Below are 15,397 nucleotides of genomic sequence, written 5' to 3'. Positions count from 1 at the left end.
AAACCTTCCTTCCCATTTTCCTCCTTGGAAGGCCACTTGCGAGCCTGAAGGGCCCTGTGGTCCAGTCTGTATTTGTCCTGTCTTCTGTCAGCATCCTTCTGGCCTGGCAGGGAAGGGGGTGGTCACTTAGCATCTACCTAGACATAGTCCTCTCTCCTCCCCAGGCTCAAAGGCTGGCCTCTGCCTGGTTGCCTCACCACGTCCTGAACCCCATGTTTCCAGTTCCCATAAGCTTGATCCCAGTTCTGAGCTTAGGGCCTCCCTGGGATTGGCTACTGCTCACACAGGTCCAGAGGAGAGCCCCGGCCTCCTTCCTCTTGTGACCCCACCTCACTCCCCACCTGCCTGCTGCCAAGCTCGCGTTTCGCCACAGGGAGGCCTAGCAGAGGGGCAGGTGGCACACACCCACCTAGAGAGGTGCCCGTGCAGGTTAGAGGTTGGTCTTTCCTCATGTCCCTGCAGCTCTTGCTCCCTGACGTTCCCTGGGTGTGTCCGCTGCAGCCTTAGCTGCTGTTGGACAAGTTCCCGTCTGTGATCAGAACAAAACCCGCATCAGCGCCTGCCCCGTGCATCTGCCTCCCATCTCTCCAGGGAGGGCTCTGTTTATCTTATATTTTCTAAATATTCACTTACTACTTATCCACTCCTTAGAATTCTGTCATTTGCAGCAGGGATTTATTTGATTCTTTATTGTTAACTTTTTGACTTTTTATTACGGAAAACGTCAGACACAAAAGAGGACCACAGAAAGGCCGTCATCACCATCTTTCACAGTTATCAATTTGCTACCGCCTTGGTCCATCTGCCTCCGTGCTTTTTTAGCTGGAGTATTTCAGAACAAACCACATACATGTCATTTTACCTATAAACACTAATGTTCTCTTGTTTCTTAAGTTTTCTAACTTTTTATGACTTTTTAAGTAATTTTAGACTTACAGAAAAGTTACAGAAAATGCTTCACTCAGCTTCCTCTGATGTTAAATCTTACATAACCACAGTGCAATGATCAAAACCAGGAAATTAACATAGTACCATTACCTAAACTACAGACCTTATTCAAATTCTGCCAGTTTTCCCACTAATGTCCTTTTTCTGGTGCAAGATCCTACCTTGTGTTTAATTGTCGTGTCGATGAGCACTGGGTGTTATGTGTAAGTGATGAGTCGCTAAATTCTATTCCTGAAATCATCATTATACTATATGTTAACTAACTTGGATTTAAATTTAAAAATAATAATTTTAAAACAATTGAAAAAATTGGCGTGTCTCCTTAGTCTCCTTCAATCTGGGACAGCTTCTCAGTCATTCCTGGTCTTTTGTGACCTTCACTCTTGACAAGTCCTGGTCAGGTATTTTGTAGAATGTCCTTCAATTTGGGTTTAATGTTTTCTCTATTAACTTCTCTATACGCTATATTCAGAGCTAACAGTGGAGCTAGACCAAATTTCCCTATTTAGAACTATAGATCGAGGTTGTGTGTTTGGGTAAGAAGATGACAGAAGTGAGGTGCCCTTCTCAGTGCATCATTGTCAAGGGGTACATGAGGTCAGTAAGTTATTACTGGTGATGGTAACGTCGATTATTTGTTTCAGGGGCTGTCTGCCAGGCTCCTGTGCCGTAAAAGTTCTATTTTTGCCTTCGTAATAGATATGTATCTCACAGGGAGACAGTTTGAGACTATGCAAATATCCTAGTTCTTGTCATATTTCCATGCACTAATTTTAGCAGTCCGGCAGTGGATCTTGCCTGGAACCATTATTACTGTGATGTTGGCCAAATGGTGATTTTCTGTTTCCGTCACTGCTTCTACGTTGACTAATTGGAATTCTACTGTAAGAAAGATCTGTTCCTTTGTCCTTATTTATTTACTCAATTGTGTATTCGTATCAGTATTGACTCTTGCACACTTATTGTGTTCTCTGGGCTCTAATCCATTCCTATTGCTTTAAAAAATTTTTTTTTAATATTTATTTTTGATATATGTAGAGAGACAGAGCATGAGTGGGGGAGGGGCAGAGAGAGAGGGCGACACAGAATCGGAAGCAGGCTCCAGGCTCTGAGCCGTCAGCACAGAGCCCGATGCGGGGCTCGAACTCACACACCGCGAGATCGTGACCTGAGCCGTAGTCGGACGCTTAACCGACTGAGCCACCCAGGTGCCACCCAGGCAATACCTATTGCTTTTTGTTACATGGTCCCAGATCTAGCCGCTGGGGCCTCCTTGTGCCTTTTTGATATGTCCTCATCATTTTTTGAGAACTTCCTTACATTCTGGCACTACGAGATATTCCAAGCTCATCTCGTACTTTCCCTGCCCCAGCCCTGGACGCAGTTATTTTTCACAGAGCCCTGGTTCCTTAGTAGAGGATGATACTAGGAATCAATACCTGAGTGCCACCTGAGTGCCAGCTGTGCCGTCACTGCTCCCAGGCTCTCCCGCTGGTCAGAACTAGGAGCTGCCTGTGTGTGAGTGCACTCCTGCCGCCCCACCCCCACCCCCAGCTGTTCTCCGGCTCACATCCCTCCTGTTGTGCCAGCTTGAGTCCCTCTCCAGTTCCCTGACCCAGATCTGAGCTGAGGCCCTCAGGGCCGCCTCTCCAGCTCCCCAGTGAGACACCCTGCTCATCGGCCTCTGCATTCCCTTCTTAAGCCCTTTTTTGTCCCTTCCTTTACTTTCTCAGTTCTTTCCCTCTCCTGACATTATGGATGAATTATCTCTCCCTCCTCCTGGCTCTTTCTGTGTCCTTTTTTTCTCTTCTTACCCCCTAGAGAGATGTCAGAACTCCTGCTATGGGCATGTGAGGACACAGGTTTTCTCTTCTGAGCAGCCTCGGAACTGTCCGTCCAGTGGTATGGACACTGTCCATGTGGTTAGGATACTTAGTTCCCACAGAAGAACCAGGGGACACTGGTCAGAATTGGTCAAGTACCAGCAACTTAATGTGATTCAGCCTAATAGCAAAGTAGTTCTTAGCTGGTGGGGCTGGGTAGGGAATTTCCAGGAGGGGGCACATGTTTTTGAAAAAGTATATGCAGCAGTATGATTTAAAAAAAAAAAAAAATTTTTTTTTAACGTTTTATTTTTGAGACAGAGAGAGACAGAGCATGAACGGGGGAGGGACAGAGAGAGAGGGAGACACAGAATCGGAAGCAGGCTCCAGGCTCTGAGCCATCAGCCCAGAGCCCGATGCGGGGCTCGAACTCACGGACTGCGAGATCGTGACCTGAGCTGAAGTCGGACGCCCAACCGACTGAGCCACCCAGGCGCCCCTGCAGCAGTATGATTTTACATATGCAGATGCAGATATAAAATACCAACTTCAGGAGGTAAAGGTTGATGAAACCCTTCAATCTTGGGGGTAGACACTGTAAAGAGAATCATTACGAATAGGGGATTCTTGGAAGAAGGGGATACTGGACTTTACAGTTGAGTATGGAGCATTAAAGAGTTTCTCTTCTTTATTGGCGGGTACTTAAGTGTGAAAAGACAGGGAAACATTGACGTTTAAGCAGATTTCTTGGCCGCAGGGTTCTGGGCTTGCAGAGATCCTCTCCTGGAGATTAGCAGGGCTGACCGGAGCACAGGCAAAACCCAGCTAAGAAGGCAGCGGCTTGTGTCCTCTCCGTCACTCTGGGGCTGGACCAGAAGTTCTCTGCCTTTGTTCCACAAAAGCCTTGAAGACCTGCATGAAGGACATGAAGTTTTTGGGCTCTCAGGATAGCTGTGACTTTGCCTTCTTCCTTACAGACCAAGAAGGCCCGATGGGATTGAATGAGTGGGAGCTTTGTTAAGGGAGTAGCTTTAAATCCACAGGGTTCAAATCCACAGGAATTTGCTTAAAGTTAGTCATCTGCAGACTTCGGGACTTGAACTGCCATAAGGAACACGCTCTTTGTACTCCGTTCATGCCAAGCTCCCCCTCCAGGCACCCCATTCTAACTCCTAGGCTTGCCTCTCCCACACTGAGTGGAGGGACACTGAGGCTGGGAACTTGTCATTGGGTTTTCTACCTCTGTTCTCCCCCCATCTCTGGGCTACTCTGCTCAAAGACTTAAAGTAGCTCCCCATTGCCTATAGGGTAGAGTTCAGATTTCTTGACCTAGCACCAAGGCCATTGACATTCTGGCCTTCGCTGATTTTTCTTTTTTAGAAAAAAGTTTTCAATGTTTACTCATTTTTGAGAGAGAGAGAGAGAGGGAGACACAGAATCCAAGGCACGTTCCAGGCTCTGAGCTGGCAGCACAGAGACTAACGTGGGGGCTCAGACTCACAAACTGCAGGACCATGACCTGAGCCAAAGTCAGATGTTTAACCGACTGAGCCACCCAGGTGCCCCATAGTTTCTAATTTCTAATACAAGAGTTTCTTGGAGGGCTTTGTTTACCCAAGTTAGAAGGGTCATGGGGAAACTGATACCAAATAGCCCCACTAGGTTAGAGCACAGCTCAGAAACAGAAGGCACAGGTCAGACCCCCATGTGTTTGCTCCACACAACGTGCACAACAACAAAGTTGAATTATTCTTAGTTTAGAGGAACCAAAACCCCAACCCAAACCAGCTTCCATAATGAGGAAAGTTCACAGCAGGAAGTCCAAGTTATAGGGCTCTGAGATGTCACTAGGGTCCTTCCTGTCTCTCCTCCATCATGCCATCCTTGTTCTCAGGCTGGTCAGCAGATGGCAGGCAGCGGCCATGGGACAGCACCTTCTTTTGTGTCCAGTGGGTGGGAACATGGGATGTGACTCCTTCCCTCCGTTCTACTCAGGTAGCATGCTATGCCGGGCCAGTAACTGGCCCCAGAGGCTTGTTCTCTGCTGACCCGCCCTCTGGAGGTGGGAGGTAGGTCTTGGCTTGCTCTGCACCTCCTGGGTATCAGGGGGAGGGGCGGCTTTCTGAACAAACCTGGGGTTTTAGTAGGAAGAGGAAAGGAGCATGGATCCTGGGTGGAAATAGTGCCCCCTCTGTCCTTTATTAATGCACTAGACTTGGAAGCCCAAGTAGAGAGTTGGTGACGGACTCTGGCCCAAGATGCCAACAGAGGACAGCATGTCCTATCTCAGTCCCCATCTGTGGGAGGAATCCTCTTAGATTTAAAATCCTTTGTTTCAAATGACTGTAATGAAAAGTGACAGTTCCCGCCTCAGCACTAATCATCTTTTGCTTCGAGTCAGATGAAGGCAGCCAAGTGTGTCCAAAATGTTTTAAAATGCCAAACTTCATTGTGCATCCCTGTGGCCCTTTATTAACCATCTGGTGCCTCAATTTTTTCCCTTTTCCCCTCTGCTAGACACTTATTAGGTTGACCCTAATTGCGTGAAATTGCTGTTTTTGTACGTGACAAGCAGTCAGCTATCAGTATTCATGAGGTTCAACGAATACACCATTTCTGACCTTCTCCACAACCCTGTGAGGTGGGTGCTGGGCTCTCGCTCTTGCTGACGGGGAACCTGACTTCAGAAAGGCAGTGCCATAAAGTCACGGAGCTGGGGTTTGACCCCGAGTCTGTCTGGCTTTTTAGCCTTAAACTTGCCTGGACAGCACACATCCTCCTCTGGGAGCCACTGACCACTGGTAATGCGGCAGGAACTCAGAGCCAGGTTGGTGTAGGGTGTGATGTGATAATTCCTGAGATCAGGGGTCTCCAACAGAGCAGACCAATTGGTCAGACTTCTTGGTGCGGTCGGTGCCCTGAGACCGAGGTGTGCTACCTGTCCCCCGCACCTTCCCTGCTGCCCTGTTGGGGAGGGTTAGCAGAAGGTGTGGCTGCTCTGGCAAGGTGAGAACTCCAGAGGACTTTCCTCAGGCAGGGGGAGGGAGGCTGCAAGGGATGGAACGGGCCTGTCCTCCCTAGCAGAGCCGTGCCCAAGGGGGTGAAGAGCGGCTCACCCACATCAGACCTGGCCTGGCCCTAGCGGGTGGCAGCTGGGTGGAGCAGTGGATGGACTGGGCTGTGCGGGGAGCCACCTGCCTTCGCTGGACGCTGAACTCAGAAGCTGCGTGGCCAGGCCTGCACGTGACCTGCCGCTCTCCCCAGCCTTCAGGAGGCAGCACTCGCCAGGAGTTTAGGACGCCTCCGTTTTTAATCCTGCCATGTCGCAGAGTTGCTGGATGATTCGGGGCACCTCTCTAAGGTGAGGAGGACTCGCTTAGTAGTTCACCTGAACGACGGTGGAATTCCTGGGGCACCTGGGTGGCTCAGTCGGTTCAGCGTCCACCTCTTGGTTTCAGCTCAGGGCATGATCTCACGGCTTTGTGGGCTCAAGCCCCTCATCAGGCTCTGTGCTGGCAGTGTGGAGCCTGCTTGGGATTCTGTCTCTGTCCCGTCTGCCCTCTCCGACTCACGCCTCTCTGTCTCTTCCAAAGTAAACTTAAAAAAATTAATAACAGTGGAATGCCTCCCTAAGAACAAAGAGCCCTGTTTTTATTATTTTTTTTAAGTGTATTTATTTATTTTGAGATAGAGAGCATGTGCATGAGTTGGAGAGGGGCAGAGAGAGAGAGAGGGAGACAGAGAATCCCAAGCAGGCTCCGTGTTGCCAGCGCAGAGCCCAACGCAGGGCTCGATCTCCTGGAACATGAGGTCATGACCTGAGCGGAGATCAAGAGTTGGACGTTAACGAATTGAGCCTCCCAGGCCCCCCAGAACTCCGTTTTTTAAATAAATTTTTGTGGTACTCGTATGAGTTTCCAAGTGCTGCTGTAACAAATTTACCAGAAACTTGGCTTACAATGACAGAAATTTATTCTCCCACAGTTCTGGAGGCCAACAGTCTAAAATGAAGGTATTGACAGGACCGTGTTCCCTCTGAAAGCTCGAGGAGGTAGGGGCACTTGGGTGACTCAGTCGATTGTCTAGCTATGGCTCAGGTCATGGTCTCCCAGTTTGTGGGTTCGAGCCCTGTGTGGGGCTCCGTGCTAAGCCCTCAGAGCCTGGGCCCTGCTTCAGATTCTGTGTCTCCTTCTCTCTCTGCTCCTCCCCTGCTCGCACTCTGTCTCTCTCTTTCTCAAAAATAAATAAACATTAAAAAAAAAAAAAAGCTCAAGGAGAGAACCCTTCCCCTTTTTGGCTTCTGGTGGCTCCTGGTAGTCCTGGGTGGTCTTTGGTTTATAGCTACATGATTCCAATCGCTTGTCTTTGTTTTTATGTGGCTGCCTGCTCCGTTCCTCTGTGTTTTCTGTCACTTTCTGTCACTAGGGACACTTTCATTAGATTTAGGGCCCACCCTAATCTGTTATGATCTCATCTCAAGATCCTTAAATAATTGTGTGTGTAAAGACCCATTTTCCAAATAACATCACATTCTGAGGTTCTGGGTAGACCTGAATTTAGACATTATGCAACCCACTAGAGTACCTCTAAATATATGAAATTAAAGGTGCTTGGTTTTGTGTGGAGGTAAGTGGGGGCCCACGACCCTGGCCTCATGTCCTTGTTGCCTACCACCACCCTCGGCCCCCAAGGATGAGGGTCTGCAAACCACTAGGTACTCAAGGCTCCAGGAAGCCCTAGTTCACCGTATCCCATGGTGATGAGACTTTGGACTTACAGTTTTGAACTGATGCTGGAATACATTAAGACTTTGGGGGCTCTTGGGATTCATGGCCTAGTTCTTTGGTTAAGAGCCACTTGATGTTTCTCAAATGTGGTTGTACCCCCCAGAATCACCTGGGAGCTTAGTAAAAAAGCAGATACCAGGGGCGCCTGGGTGGCGCAGTCGGTTAAGCGTCCGACTTCAGCCAGGTCACGATCTCGCAGTCCGTGAGTTCGAGCCCCGCGTCAGGCTCTGGGCTGACGGCTCGGAGCCTGGAGCCTGTTTCCGATTCTGTGTCTCCCTCTCTCTCTGCCCCTCCCCTGTTCGTGCTCTGTCTCTCTCTGTCCCAAAAATAAATTAAAAACGTTGAAAAAAAAAATTAAAAAAAAAAAAGCAGATACCAATGAGACTTTGGGTGCTGGTCAAAACAGAGTAGACACATTTATCCCTACCCATCCACTAATACAGCTAAAAATACAGGACATTGTGTATAAAACATCAGAAGACTGAAAGGTGGAGAGAAGAACACAGTACTGAGTTCCTTGGATTTTCTATTTGCCTCCTATGTATCCCAGACTGGGTGCCAAAGAAGCCCAGAACCCAGAAATGCCAGTGAACATCGACCAGAAAAAGCCCCAAGGAAAGCTCGCTCACTCTCTCATCAAAGGACTGGAAAAGGAACAGCCTAACAAAACCTTTTTGAGAGTAACACCCTATTCCTGCAAAACACCAAGGAAAATTGCTTCTCCCCTCCCTCCTGGTTCTAGTAAAGGCTGAATGGACAGCTTAGACATCCATTCTTGCTTTGTGGTAACCAACGAGGTACCCACCCCCACCTTCAGCACCCCAACCTACCCTCCCCCGATGGGTCTGGATGAGAACCTGGACCTTTACCACCACCCAGAGGTAACAAGATGTCCCTCCCACCACGACAGTCCCCTTGAGGTGTCACTGGAGCCTAGACTTCGACCCCCACCCAGTGATGATGAGGTACCCCCTGGGTGTCAGTAGAGGCCAGCTGAGGAGCTGAGATTTCCTACTCCATGCTGCTGTGTCTCTCACTCTCCCTGCCAGGGTGCTGTTGGTGGAGGCCACACGGGGAGCGTGGATTTCCTCTCATCCAACGGTAGAGACTCCGTGCTTTTCCTTCCCCCACTAGCATGGTTCTTGCAAAAACCTGCTAAAATAGAAGGTTTAATATAAGCTCCAGAGTATCATAACATTATACCCCAAATGCCCAGGCTAAGTCTCAGCAAAGAAAGGAAACATATAAAGAACAAAATGGAGATTTGAGAACCGAAGAGTGTAGTAACCAAAATGTAAAAAATCACTGGAATGGCTCAATAGAAGAATGGATATGACAGAAGAAAAAAAATCAGTGAACATGAAATTATCCAATTTAAACAACAGAGAGAAAATAGACTGGAAAAAAATTGAAGAGAGCCTTAGAGACCTAAAAAGACACACACACACACACACACACACACACACAATATTTATATATATAATAAATATTTACAATTATATATATATAATATTTAACATTCATGTACCTGGAGGCTGAAAAAGTATCAGAGAAACAATGGCTGAAAATTTCCCAAATTTGGTGAGAGATACAAACCTACAGATTCAAGAGTGAATGAAGCCCTAACAGGGTAAACCCAAAGAAACCCACACCAGGACACCTGATAATCATCAGGCTTCTGAAAACCAGACTCTTCAGAGCCACATGAGAGGAAGGATGCATTATGTCCAGGGGAATGGCAGTTTAGGTGCAGTGGATTTCTCATCAGAAATGTGGAGGCCAGAGTGCAGAGAGAACTGTCACCCCAGAGTTCTGTCCCAGTGAAAATATTCTTTAGGAATGAAGGTGAAATCAAGGCTTTGTTACTTGAGGGAAAACTAAGAATTTGTTCCCAGCAAACTTCCCTACAATGGTAATGAAGGGAGGTTCTCCAAAGAAAAGAAATAACCAAAGAAAACCTGGGACAAAGAAAGAATGGAAAGAATAAAAATATGTGTAAATGTAATAGGCTTTCCTTTCCCTCTCGAGAAAATGACATTTGACAGTTGAAACCAAATTTGTAATACTGTCTGATGTGGATTTTAATGTCTGTAGAGGAAATGTTGAAGATGATTGCAAGGGAGAAGGGTAAAAGAGCCCAACAGAGATAAGGTCTCTTTACTTAGTCGAGATGTAAAATGTCAATACTAGTAGACTGTGCGAAGTTGCATGTCAATAGTATGATGCCTAAAACAACCACTAGAGAATCTGTACCAAGAAATACACTCAAAAACAGTATAGATAGATAAAAATGTAATTCAAATAATCTGCAAGAAGACAGGGAAAAGAAAAGATGCCTGAGCCATACTCCAGACCTGTTACTGAATCAGAACCTCCAGGATCTGTGCCTGGGAATATACAGTTTTAGTGAGTGCCTCTGGGGATGTCGACAACCAGCCAGCTTTGAGAATTTGTGGTCTAGACCAGTATTTTTTAAACAGCAAATTGCCGACCCTGTTAGGTTGTAAAATCAATTAAGGTGAACACCCACACCCCCCCCCCCTTCCCCACCTTTTGAAACAGAATAGAATATCGGGCTGGAAAAGGAAACACTGGAGTACATTATGCTAGTCAGAGTAATTCTTTGTGAAATGTTTTGGTGGGGAATATAATTTGCATACGTACGAATGTGTGCGTGCTCAACCCTTAGATGAGGGTAGGCTGGAAGAGACAGTGTCCCCAGGAATGACCGTCAACTGATGCTGGGTAGGAGGTGGTAGACGAGTAGCCCGGCTTTCGCAGAGTAGCGACGGACGGGCTCATTGATGTGCCCTCTGTTGGCTTCACTCCTTGTCCCTCTTAATTCCCTACTCTCCTACACAGGTTTCTTGGGATAATTTCTCAAACTATTTTGACTCCAACCCTTATCTCTGATTGCAGTTCTGAGGGAACCCAGCCTAAGCCACTGTCTCTTTCTGAGCAGGACTGCACTTTGATCTTTGTGATCGCAGGGAGAGGGAAGTTGCAGGACACCCGAGAGTCCAAAGCTAGCCCCAAGGGAATCAAGGGGCAGCTCCGTCCCTCCCCAGCGCAGTGCCGTGTAGGCATCAGGTGTTATGCGTGCTCCTCCTGTGAGGCCTGAGCGTGAGATCCGTCAGTGTGAGCCGTCCTGGGCTTCACAGCAAGTGTCACCCTTCCCCGGAGCGCAGAAAAACAGAGCAGGTGGTGTAGCCCAGCCAGGCCTCTCTGTCGGGGTGTCAGTGGTGACGTGGAGACACAGTTCTGTTACTGGACCACGGAGAGGGCACAAACCTACCTGTCCTTTCATGGGACTCTGAAAGGCATGATTTCCAAATGGGAGCTTTAAACAAGAGCAGAGGGTCCCCCGTATCCCGCAGGCGCACCTGCTGTGTGTCCTAAGAAGGGGCATACTGGGGTCCTGGGGTACAGCCTGGCAGCGACACTCACAGGCCTTCAGTCCCACGTAAGGACAAGTCCAGTAATGCCAGGTCCCTACCCGGGATTTTCCCCGTGGCCTCTCATCACAGGTCCTCTGGTTAGCTGTGGCCACAGTGGTGCTTCATAATAACCAGCCGCAGGATTCCGTGATGGACAACAATAAGCACTTACCCAGCTCAGACGTCCCTGCGTTGACCGGTGGTTCTGATGATCTTGGCTGGGTTCACTCACAAACCTGGGGGTCAGGTGAGCTACACTGGGCTTGGCTGGAGCAGCGCTGCTCCACACGCGTGTCACTCCCGGGACCGGAGGTTAGGCTGAACACGTTCTCCTCACGGCAATGTCATAGGTATAAAGAGGGCAAGGCCAGCCACACACGCTCTTTTCAAGGCTCCGATTATGCTTTCTCTGCTAACACTTCATTGGCCAAAGCAAGTTAAGATGCGGGGATGTATACTCCCCTGTGGAGGCAGAGGGGAAGGGAGGCAGTGAATATTTGGAACAACCGTCTAGTCTACCACACCTTCGAACGTGCAAGATGGTTCAAGAATCCAGTGCCGGGGCGCCCGGGTGGCTCATTCGGTGCAGCGCCCGCCTCTTGACTTTGGCTCGGGTCATGACCTCAGGGTCGTGAGATCCAGCCCCGGGTGGGGCTCCACGCTGAACTTGGAGTCTGCTTAAGACTCTCTCTCTCTCTCCCCCTCTGCCCCTCCCCTGATCGGCGCCCGCATACACGCTCGCTCTCAAAACAAAAAGAGAATCCAGCGTTGTGGCAGGCACAGTGCCCGACACGCCGCAGGAGCCTAAGGTGACCGCAGACAGACCGTGCCGACACCTTTCCCTTTTCCTTGTCTCCCGCAGGCTTTTGCCGATCGTCCGTGTGCCCGCAGAGATGGGTCGAGCCCGCCAGGCCCGTGGCACTCCCCGGGGGCTGTCCTGTCACTAGGGCCCCGTGGTGGCATTAGGATGCACCTGTCGGCCGTGTTCAACGCCCTCCTGGTGTCCGTGCTGGCAGCGGTCCTGTGGAAGCACGTGCGGCTGCGTGAGCATGCGGCCGCTCTGGAGGAGGAGCTGGCCCTCGGCCGCCAGGCCCCAGAGCCGGGCCCCGCGCTGAGGATCGACTACCCCAGGGCGCTGCAGACCCTGATGGAGGGCGGCACACACATGGTGTGCACGGGCCGCACGCACACTGACCGCCTCTGCCGCTTCGAGTGGCTGTGTTACTCCAGCGAGGCCGAGGAGTTCATCTTCTTCCACGGCAACGCGTCCGTCATGCTGCCCAACCTGGGCTCCCGGCGCTTCCAGCCGGCCCTGCTCGACCTGTCCACCGTGGAGGACCACAACACCCAGTACTTCAACTTCGTGGAGCTGCCGGCCGCCGCCCTGCGCTTCATGCCGAAGCCCGTGTTCGTGCCCGACGTGGCGCTCCTCGCCAACCGGTTCAACCCCGACAACCTCATGCACGTCTTCCACGACGACCTGCTGCCTCTCTTCTACACCCTGAGGCAGTTCCCCGGCCTGGCCCACGAGGCCCGGCTCTTCTTCATGGAGGGCTGGAGCGAGGGCGCACACTTTGAGCTCTACAAGCTCCTCAGCCCGAAGCAGCCACTCCTGCGGGCACAGCTCAAGACCCTGGGCCGGCTGCTGTGCTTCTCCCATGCCTTCGTGGGTCTCTCCAAGGTCACCACGTGGTACCAGTATGGCTTCGTCCAGCCCCAGGGCCCGAAGGCTAACGTCCTGGTCTCGGGCAACGAGATCCGGCAGTTCGCACGGTTCATGATGGAAAAGCTGAACGTGAGCCGGGCAGGGGCTCCCCTGGGCGAAGACTACATTCTGGTCTTCAGCCGTACCCAGAACAGACTCATCCTGAACGAGGCAGAGCTGCTGCTGGCACTGGCCCAGGAGTTCCAGATGAAGACAGTGACGGTGTCCCTGGAGGACCACGCCTTTGCAGATGTCGTGCGGCTGGTCGGCAACGCCTCCATGCTGGTCAGCATGCACGGGGCCCAGCTGGTCACTGCCCTCTTCCTGCCCCGTGGGGCCACTGTAGTCGAGCTTTTCCCGTATGCTGTCAATCCCGACCACTATACGCCCTATAAGACGCTGGCCACGCTGCCTGGCATGGACCTCCAGTACGTAGCCTGGCGGAACATGATGCCAGAGAACACAGTCACGCACCCTGAACGGCCCTGGGACCAGGGGGGCATCGCTCACCTAGACCGGGCAGAGCAGGCCCGTATCCTGCAGAGCCGCGAGGTCCCGCGGCATCTCTGTTGCCGGAACCCTGAGTGGCTCTTCCGAATCTACCAGGACACCAAGGTGGACATCCCATCCCTCATCCAGACCATACGGCGCGTGGTAAAGGGCCGGCCGGGGCCGCGGAAGCAGAAGTGGACTGTCGGCCTCTACCCAGGCAAGGTCCGGGATGCACGGTGCCAGGCGTCGGTGCAGGGCGCCTCCGAGGCGCGCCTCACCGTGTCCTGGCAGATCCCGTGGAACCTCAAGTACCTGAAGGTGAGGGAGGTGAAGTACGAGGTGTGGCTCCAGGAGCAGGGCGAGAACACCTATGTGCCTTACATCCTGGCCCTGCAGAACCACACCTTCACCGAGAACATCAAGCCTTTCACTACCTACTTGGTGTGGGTCCGCTGCATCTTCAACAAGATCCTCCTGGGACCCTTTGCAGATGTGCTGGTGTGCAACACGTAGCGAGCGTGCCGTGGCCAGGCCTGGGTGGGGGTGTGGCTCCTCCAGCTCAGTGGCCCTGGGCCCACTAGCCCCGTGTGGCGGCTTCTGGGAATTGTTTATTTATTGAGCAGGCCTGCCCCAGGCTTGTGCCCCCATGTCATCTTACTGCATCTGGAGTGTGGGGTCCACAGTCCTCTTTGCCCTGGTACGATGGGACCCTCCCAGCCCCCTTCTCCCATCCTGAGCATCCAGACCGTGGAGAAGGTCCTTAGCGGGAGGAGGAGGAGGAGAAGGAAGAAGGAAAGTAAGAACCCTAAGGAGCCTCTGGCCGAGTAATCGTGCCGTTCCCTACTGAATCTTTCTGGTTGATCTCCAGGTGTTTGGAAACTGTGAGTAGTAGATCACGTGGTTGCTTGGGTGGGTGGTTCATCAGCTTCCGTCATCATGAAACTCGCCTGTAGCACAGTGAAGGTGTGTGTGGAACATTCATTAAATGATTATAAACATCTTGGTCCAGTCTTTTTTTTTTTTGGACAGCAGGAAGCGGGCTGTTAGTCGGTACCCACGTGCTCTTTAACCCCAGCTGTCACCCAAGGCGACGTGGTGATGGGAAAGCGCCGAGGACTGTGACGTGAGACAGGCTAGTTGGATTTCCTCTTGATCGCTGGACGGATATCGCATTTCCGGCTAAGTGGGGCAACGAGGCTGGAAGCGGGAGGGACGGGGCCGTGGTGAGCAAGAGCCGTGTCCACCAGGGGGTTTTCTTAGGCTGAAGAGGACTCACAAGACCACAACAGACCACACTTGGCATCGGGTCCCCTTAGAAGGACATAGGACAGGACGTTCAGCAGGAGAGCGTAGAGCACTTTTCTTCTGCAGGAGGAGCCCTCACACCAGCCCCGGGGCCATCCTCGCCCTGTTCCGCAAGTCCCTGCTCAAGGGTGACGGGGCAAGACCCATGTCAGTAGTTGGGGCCACTGGCTTAGAAGCCCCATAGGAGCCATTCTCTTTCAAACAACGGTCTTAGTTCCCAGGGCCCTCAAGGAACATCCCGGATTCTAAAGCCACTGCACTCAGGGGAGCCCCCAGCTCTGGCGTCCCACCAGATATTTTAGTTCATTCACAGCCCTTCCAGTGCAGATGTAGCTGATCTGTCAGACGTCAGTTTTACTGTGAGCAGTTTTGCCAAATAGCACACCTGACATTCCACCTTTGTCTGGCTTCCGTGGAAACAGCTAAGATCAACTGTGTCCTGAGAGAAGAGAACCTGTTGCAAGTCTGACTCCTGGGAGGGACAGAAAGGGGGTCCAGGAGGTAGAGTCCCAGGCTGTAGCTCAGTTCTCAGATTGTCGCACCAAGCCGATCAGGAGTTCTGGAGCCAAAGTTGTGAATTAGATGAGTAGCCTGGTCACTGGCTGAGGGCTGCTGTGGGAAGCATGGCCTCGGTGCCGGTTGGTGGTGGGTTCAGAGTAAGAGATCTAAAGTGGCACATTCTCACGGCCACCTGTGCCTCCCTGACATTCCTCTTACCCAGAGTATCTTTGTCCCTAACTGTAGCCTCCATCTGCCACATTCATCCACACAGAAAGATTCAGTTCATTTGGAAGTTTCAGACACCGCCGGTGTGGAGGTAAAATGACGCAATTAGTGGGTTTTCACTAAAGCTGAACACATCGTTACCCTGTGTCTTGGCAACTCCACTGCTAAGTATAC

The 15,397-nt window shown here is 51.1% G+C and overlaps 1 protein-coding gene and 1 long non-coding RNA gene across 20 annotated transcripts in view; one reads left to right on the top strand and one right to left on the bottom strand.

Annotated features, from left to right (window-relative positions):
- Positions 1-14,190, top strand: part of POMGNT2 (protein O-linked mannose N-acetylglucosaminyltransferase 2 (beta 1,4-)) — a 50,747-nt gene extending 36,557 nt beyond the window's left edge. For 11 of the 18 annotated variants that reach the window (XM_058729616.1, XM_058729611.1, XM_058729614.1 and 8 more), the window contains one exon: positions 11,858-14,190. In XM_058729616.1, the coding sequence (XP_058585599.1) occupies positions 11,858-13,705 (1,848 nt within the window). In that variant the 3' untranslated portion in view covers positions 13,706-14,190. Of the gene's footprint in view, positions 1-5,288; positions 6,133-11,857 lie in introns of all 18 variants that reach the window. The other 7 variants (XM_058729626.1, XM_058729625.1, XM_058729623.1 and 4 more) reach the window with 3 other exon arrangements.
- On the bottom strand, positions 3,428-11,429 carry LOC131511678 (uncharacterized). Of its 2 annotated transcripts, XR_009261661.1 has the most exons (3): positions 11,168-11,429; positions 8,528-8,713; positions 3,428-6,368 (listed from the first exon to the last, which is right to left on the bottom strand). It is a non-coding gene; the product is annotated as an uncharacterized LOC131511678 (long non-coding RNA). The 2 variants fall into 2 exon arrangements; XR_009261660.1 differs by having other exon boundaries at positions 8,528-11,429.
- Positions 14,191-15,397: the final 1,207 nt, after the last annotated feature.

The sequence above is a fragment of the Neofelis nebulosa genome, chromosome 5 (genome assembly GCF_028018385.1).
Source record: "Neofelis nebulosa isolate mNeoNeb1 chromosome 5, mNeoNeb1.pri, whole genome shotgun sequence".
Lineage (NCBI taxonomy): Eukaryota > Metazoa > Chordata > Mammalia > Carnivora > Felidae > Neofelis > Neofelis nebulosa.
This window is presented reverse-complemented; position numbering and strand designations above follow the sequence as displayed.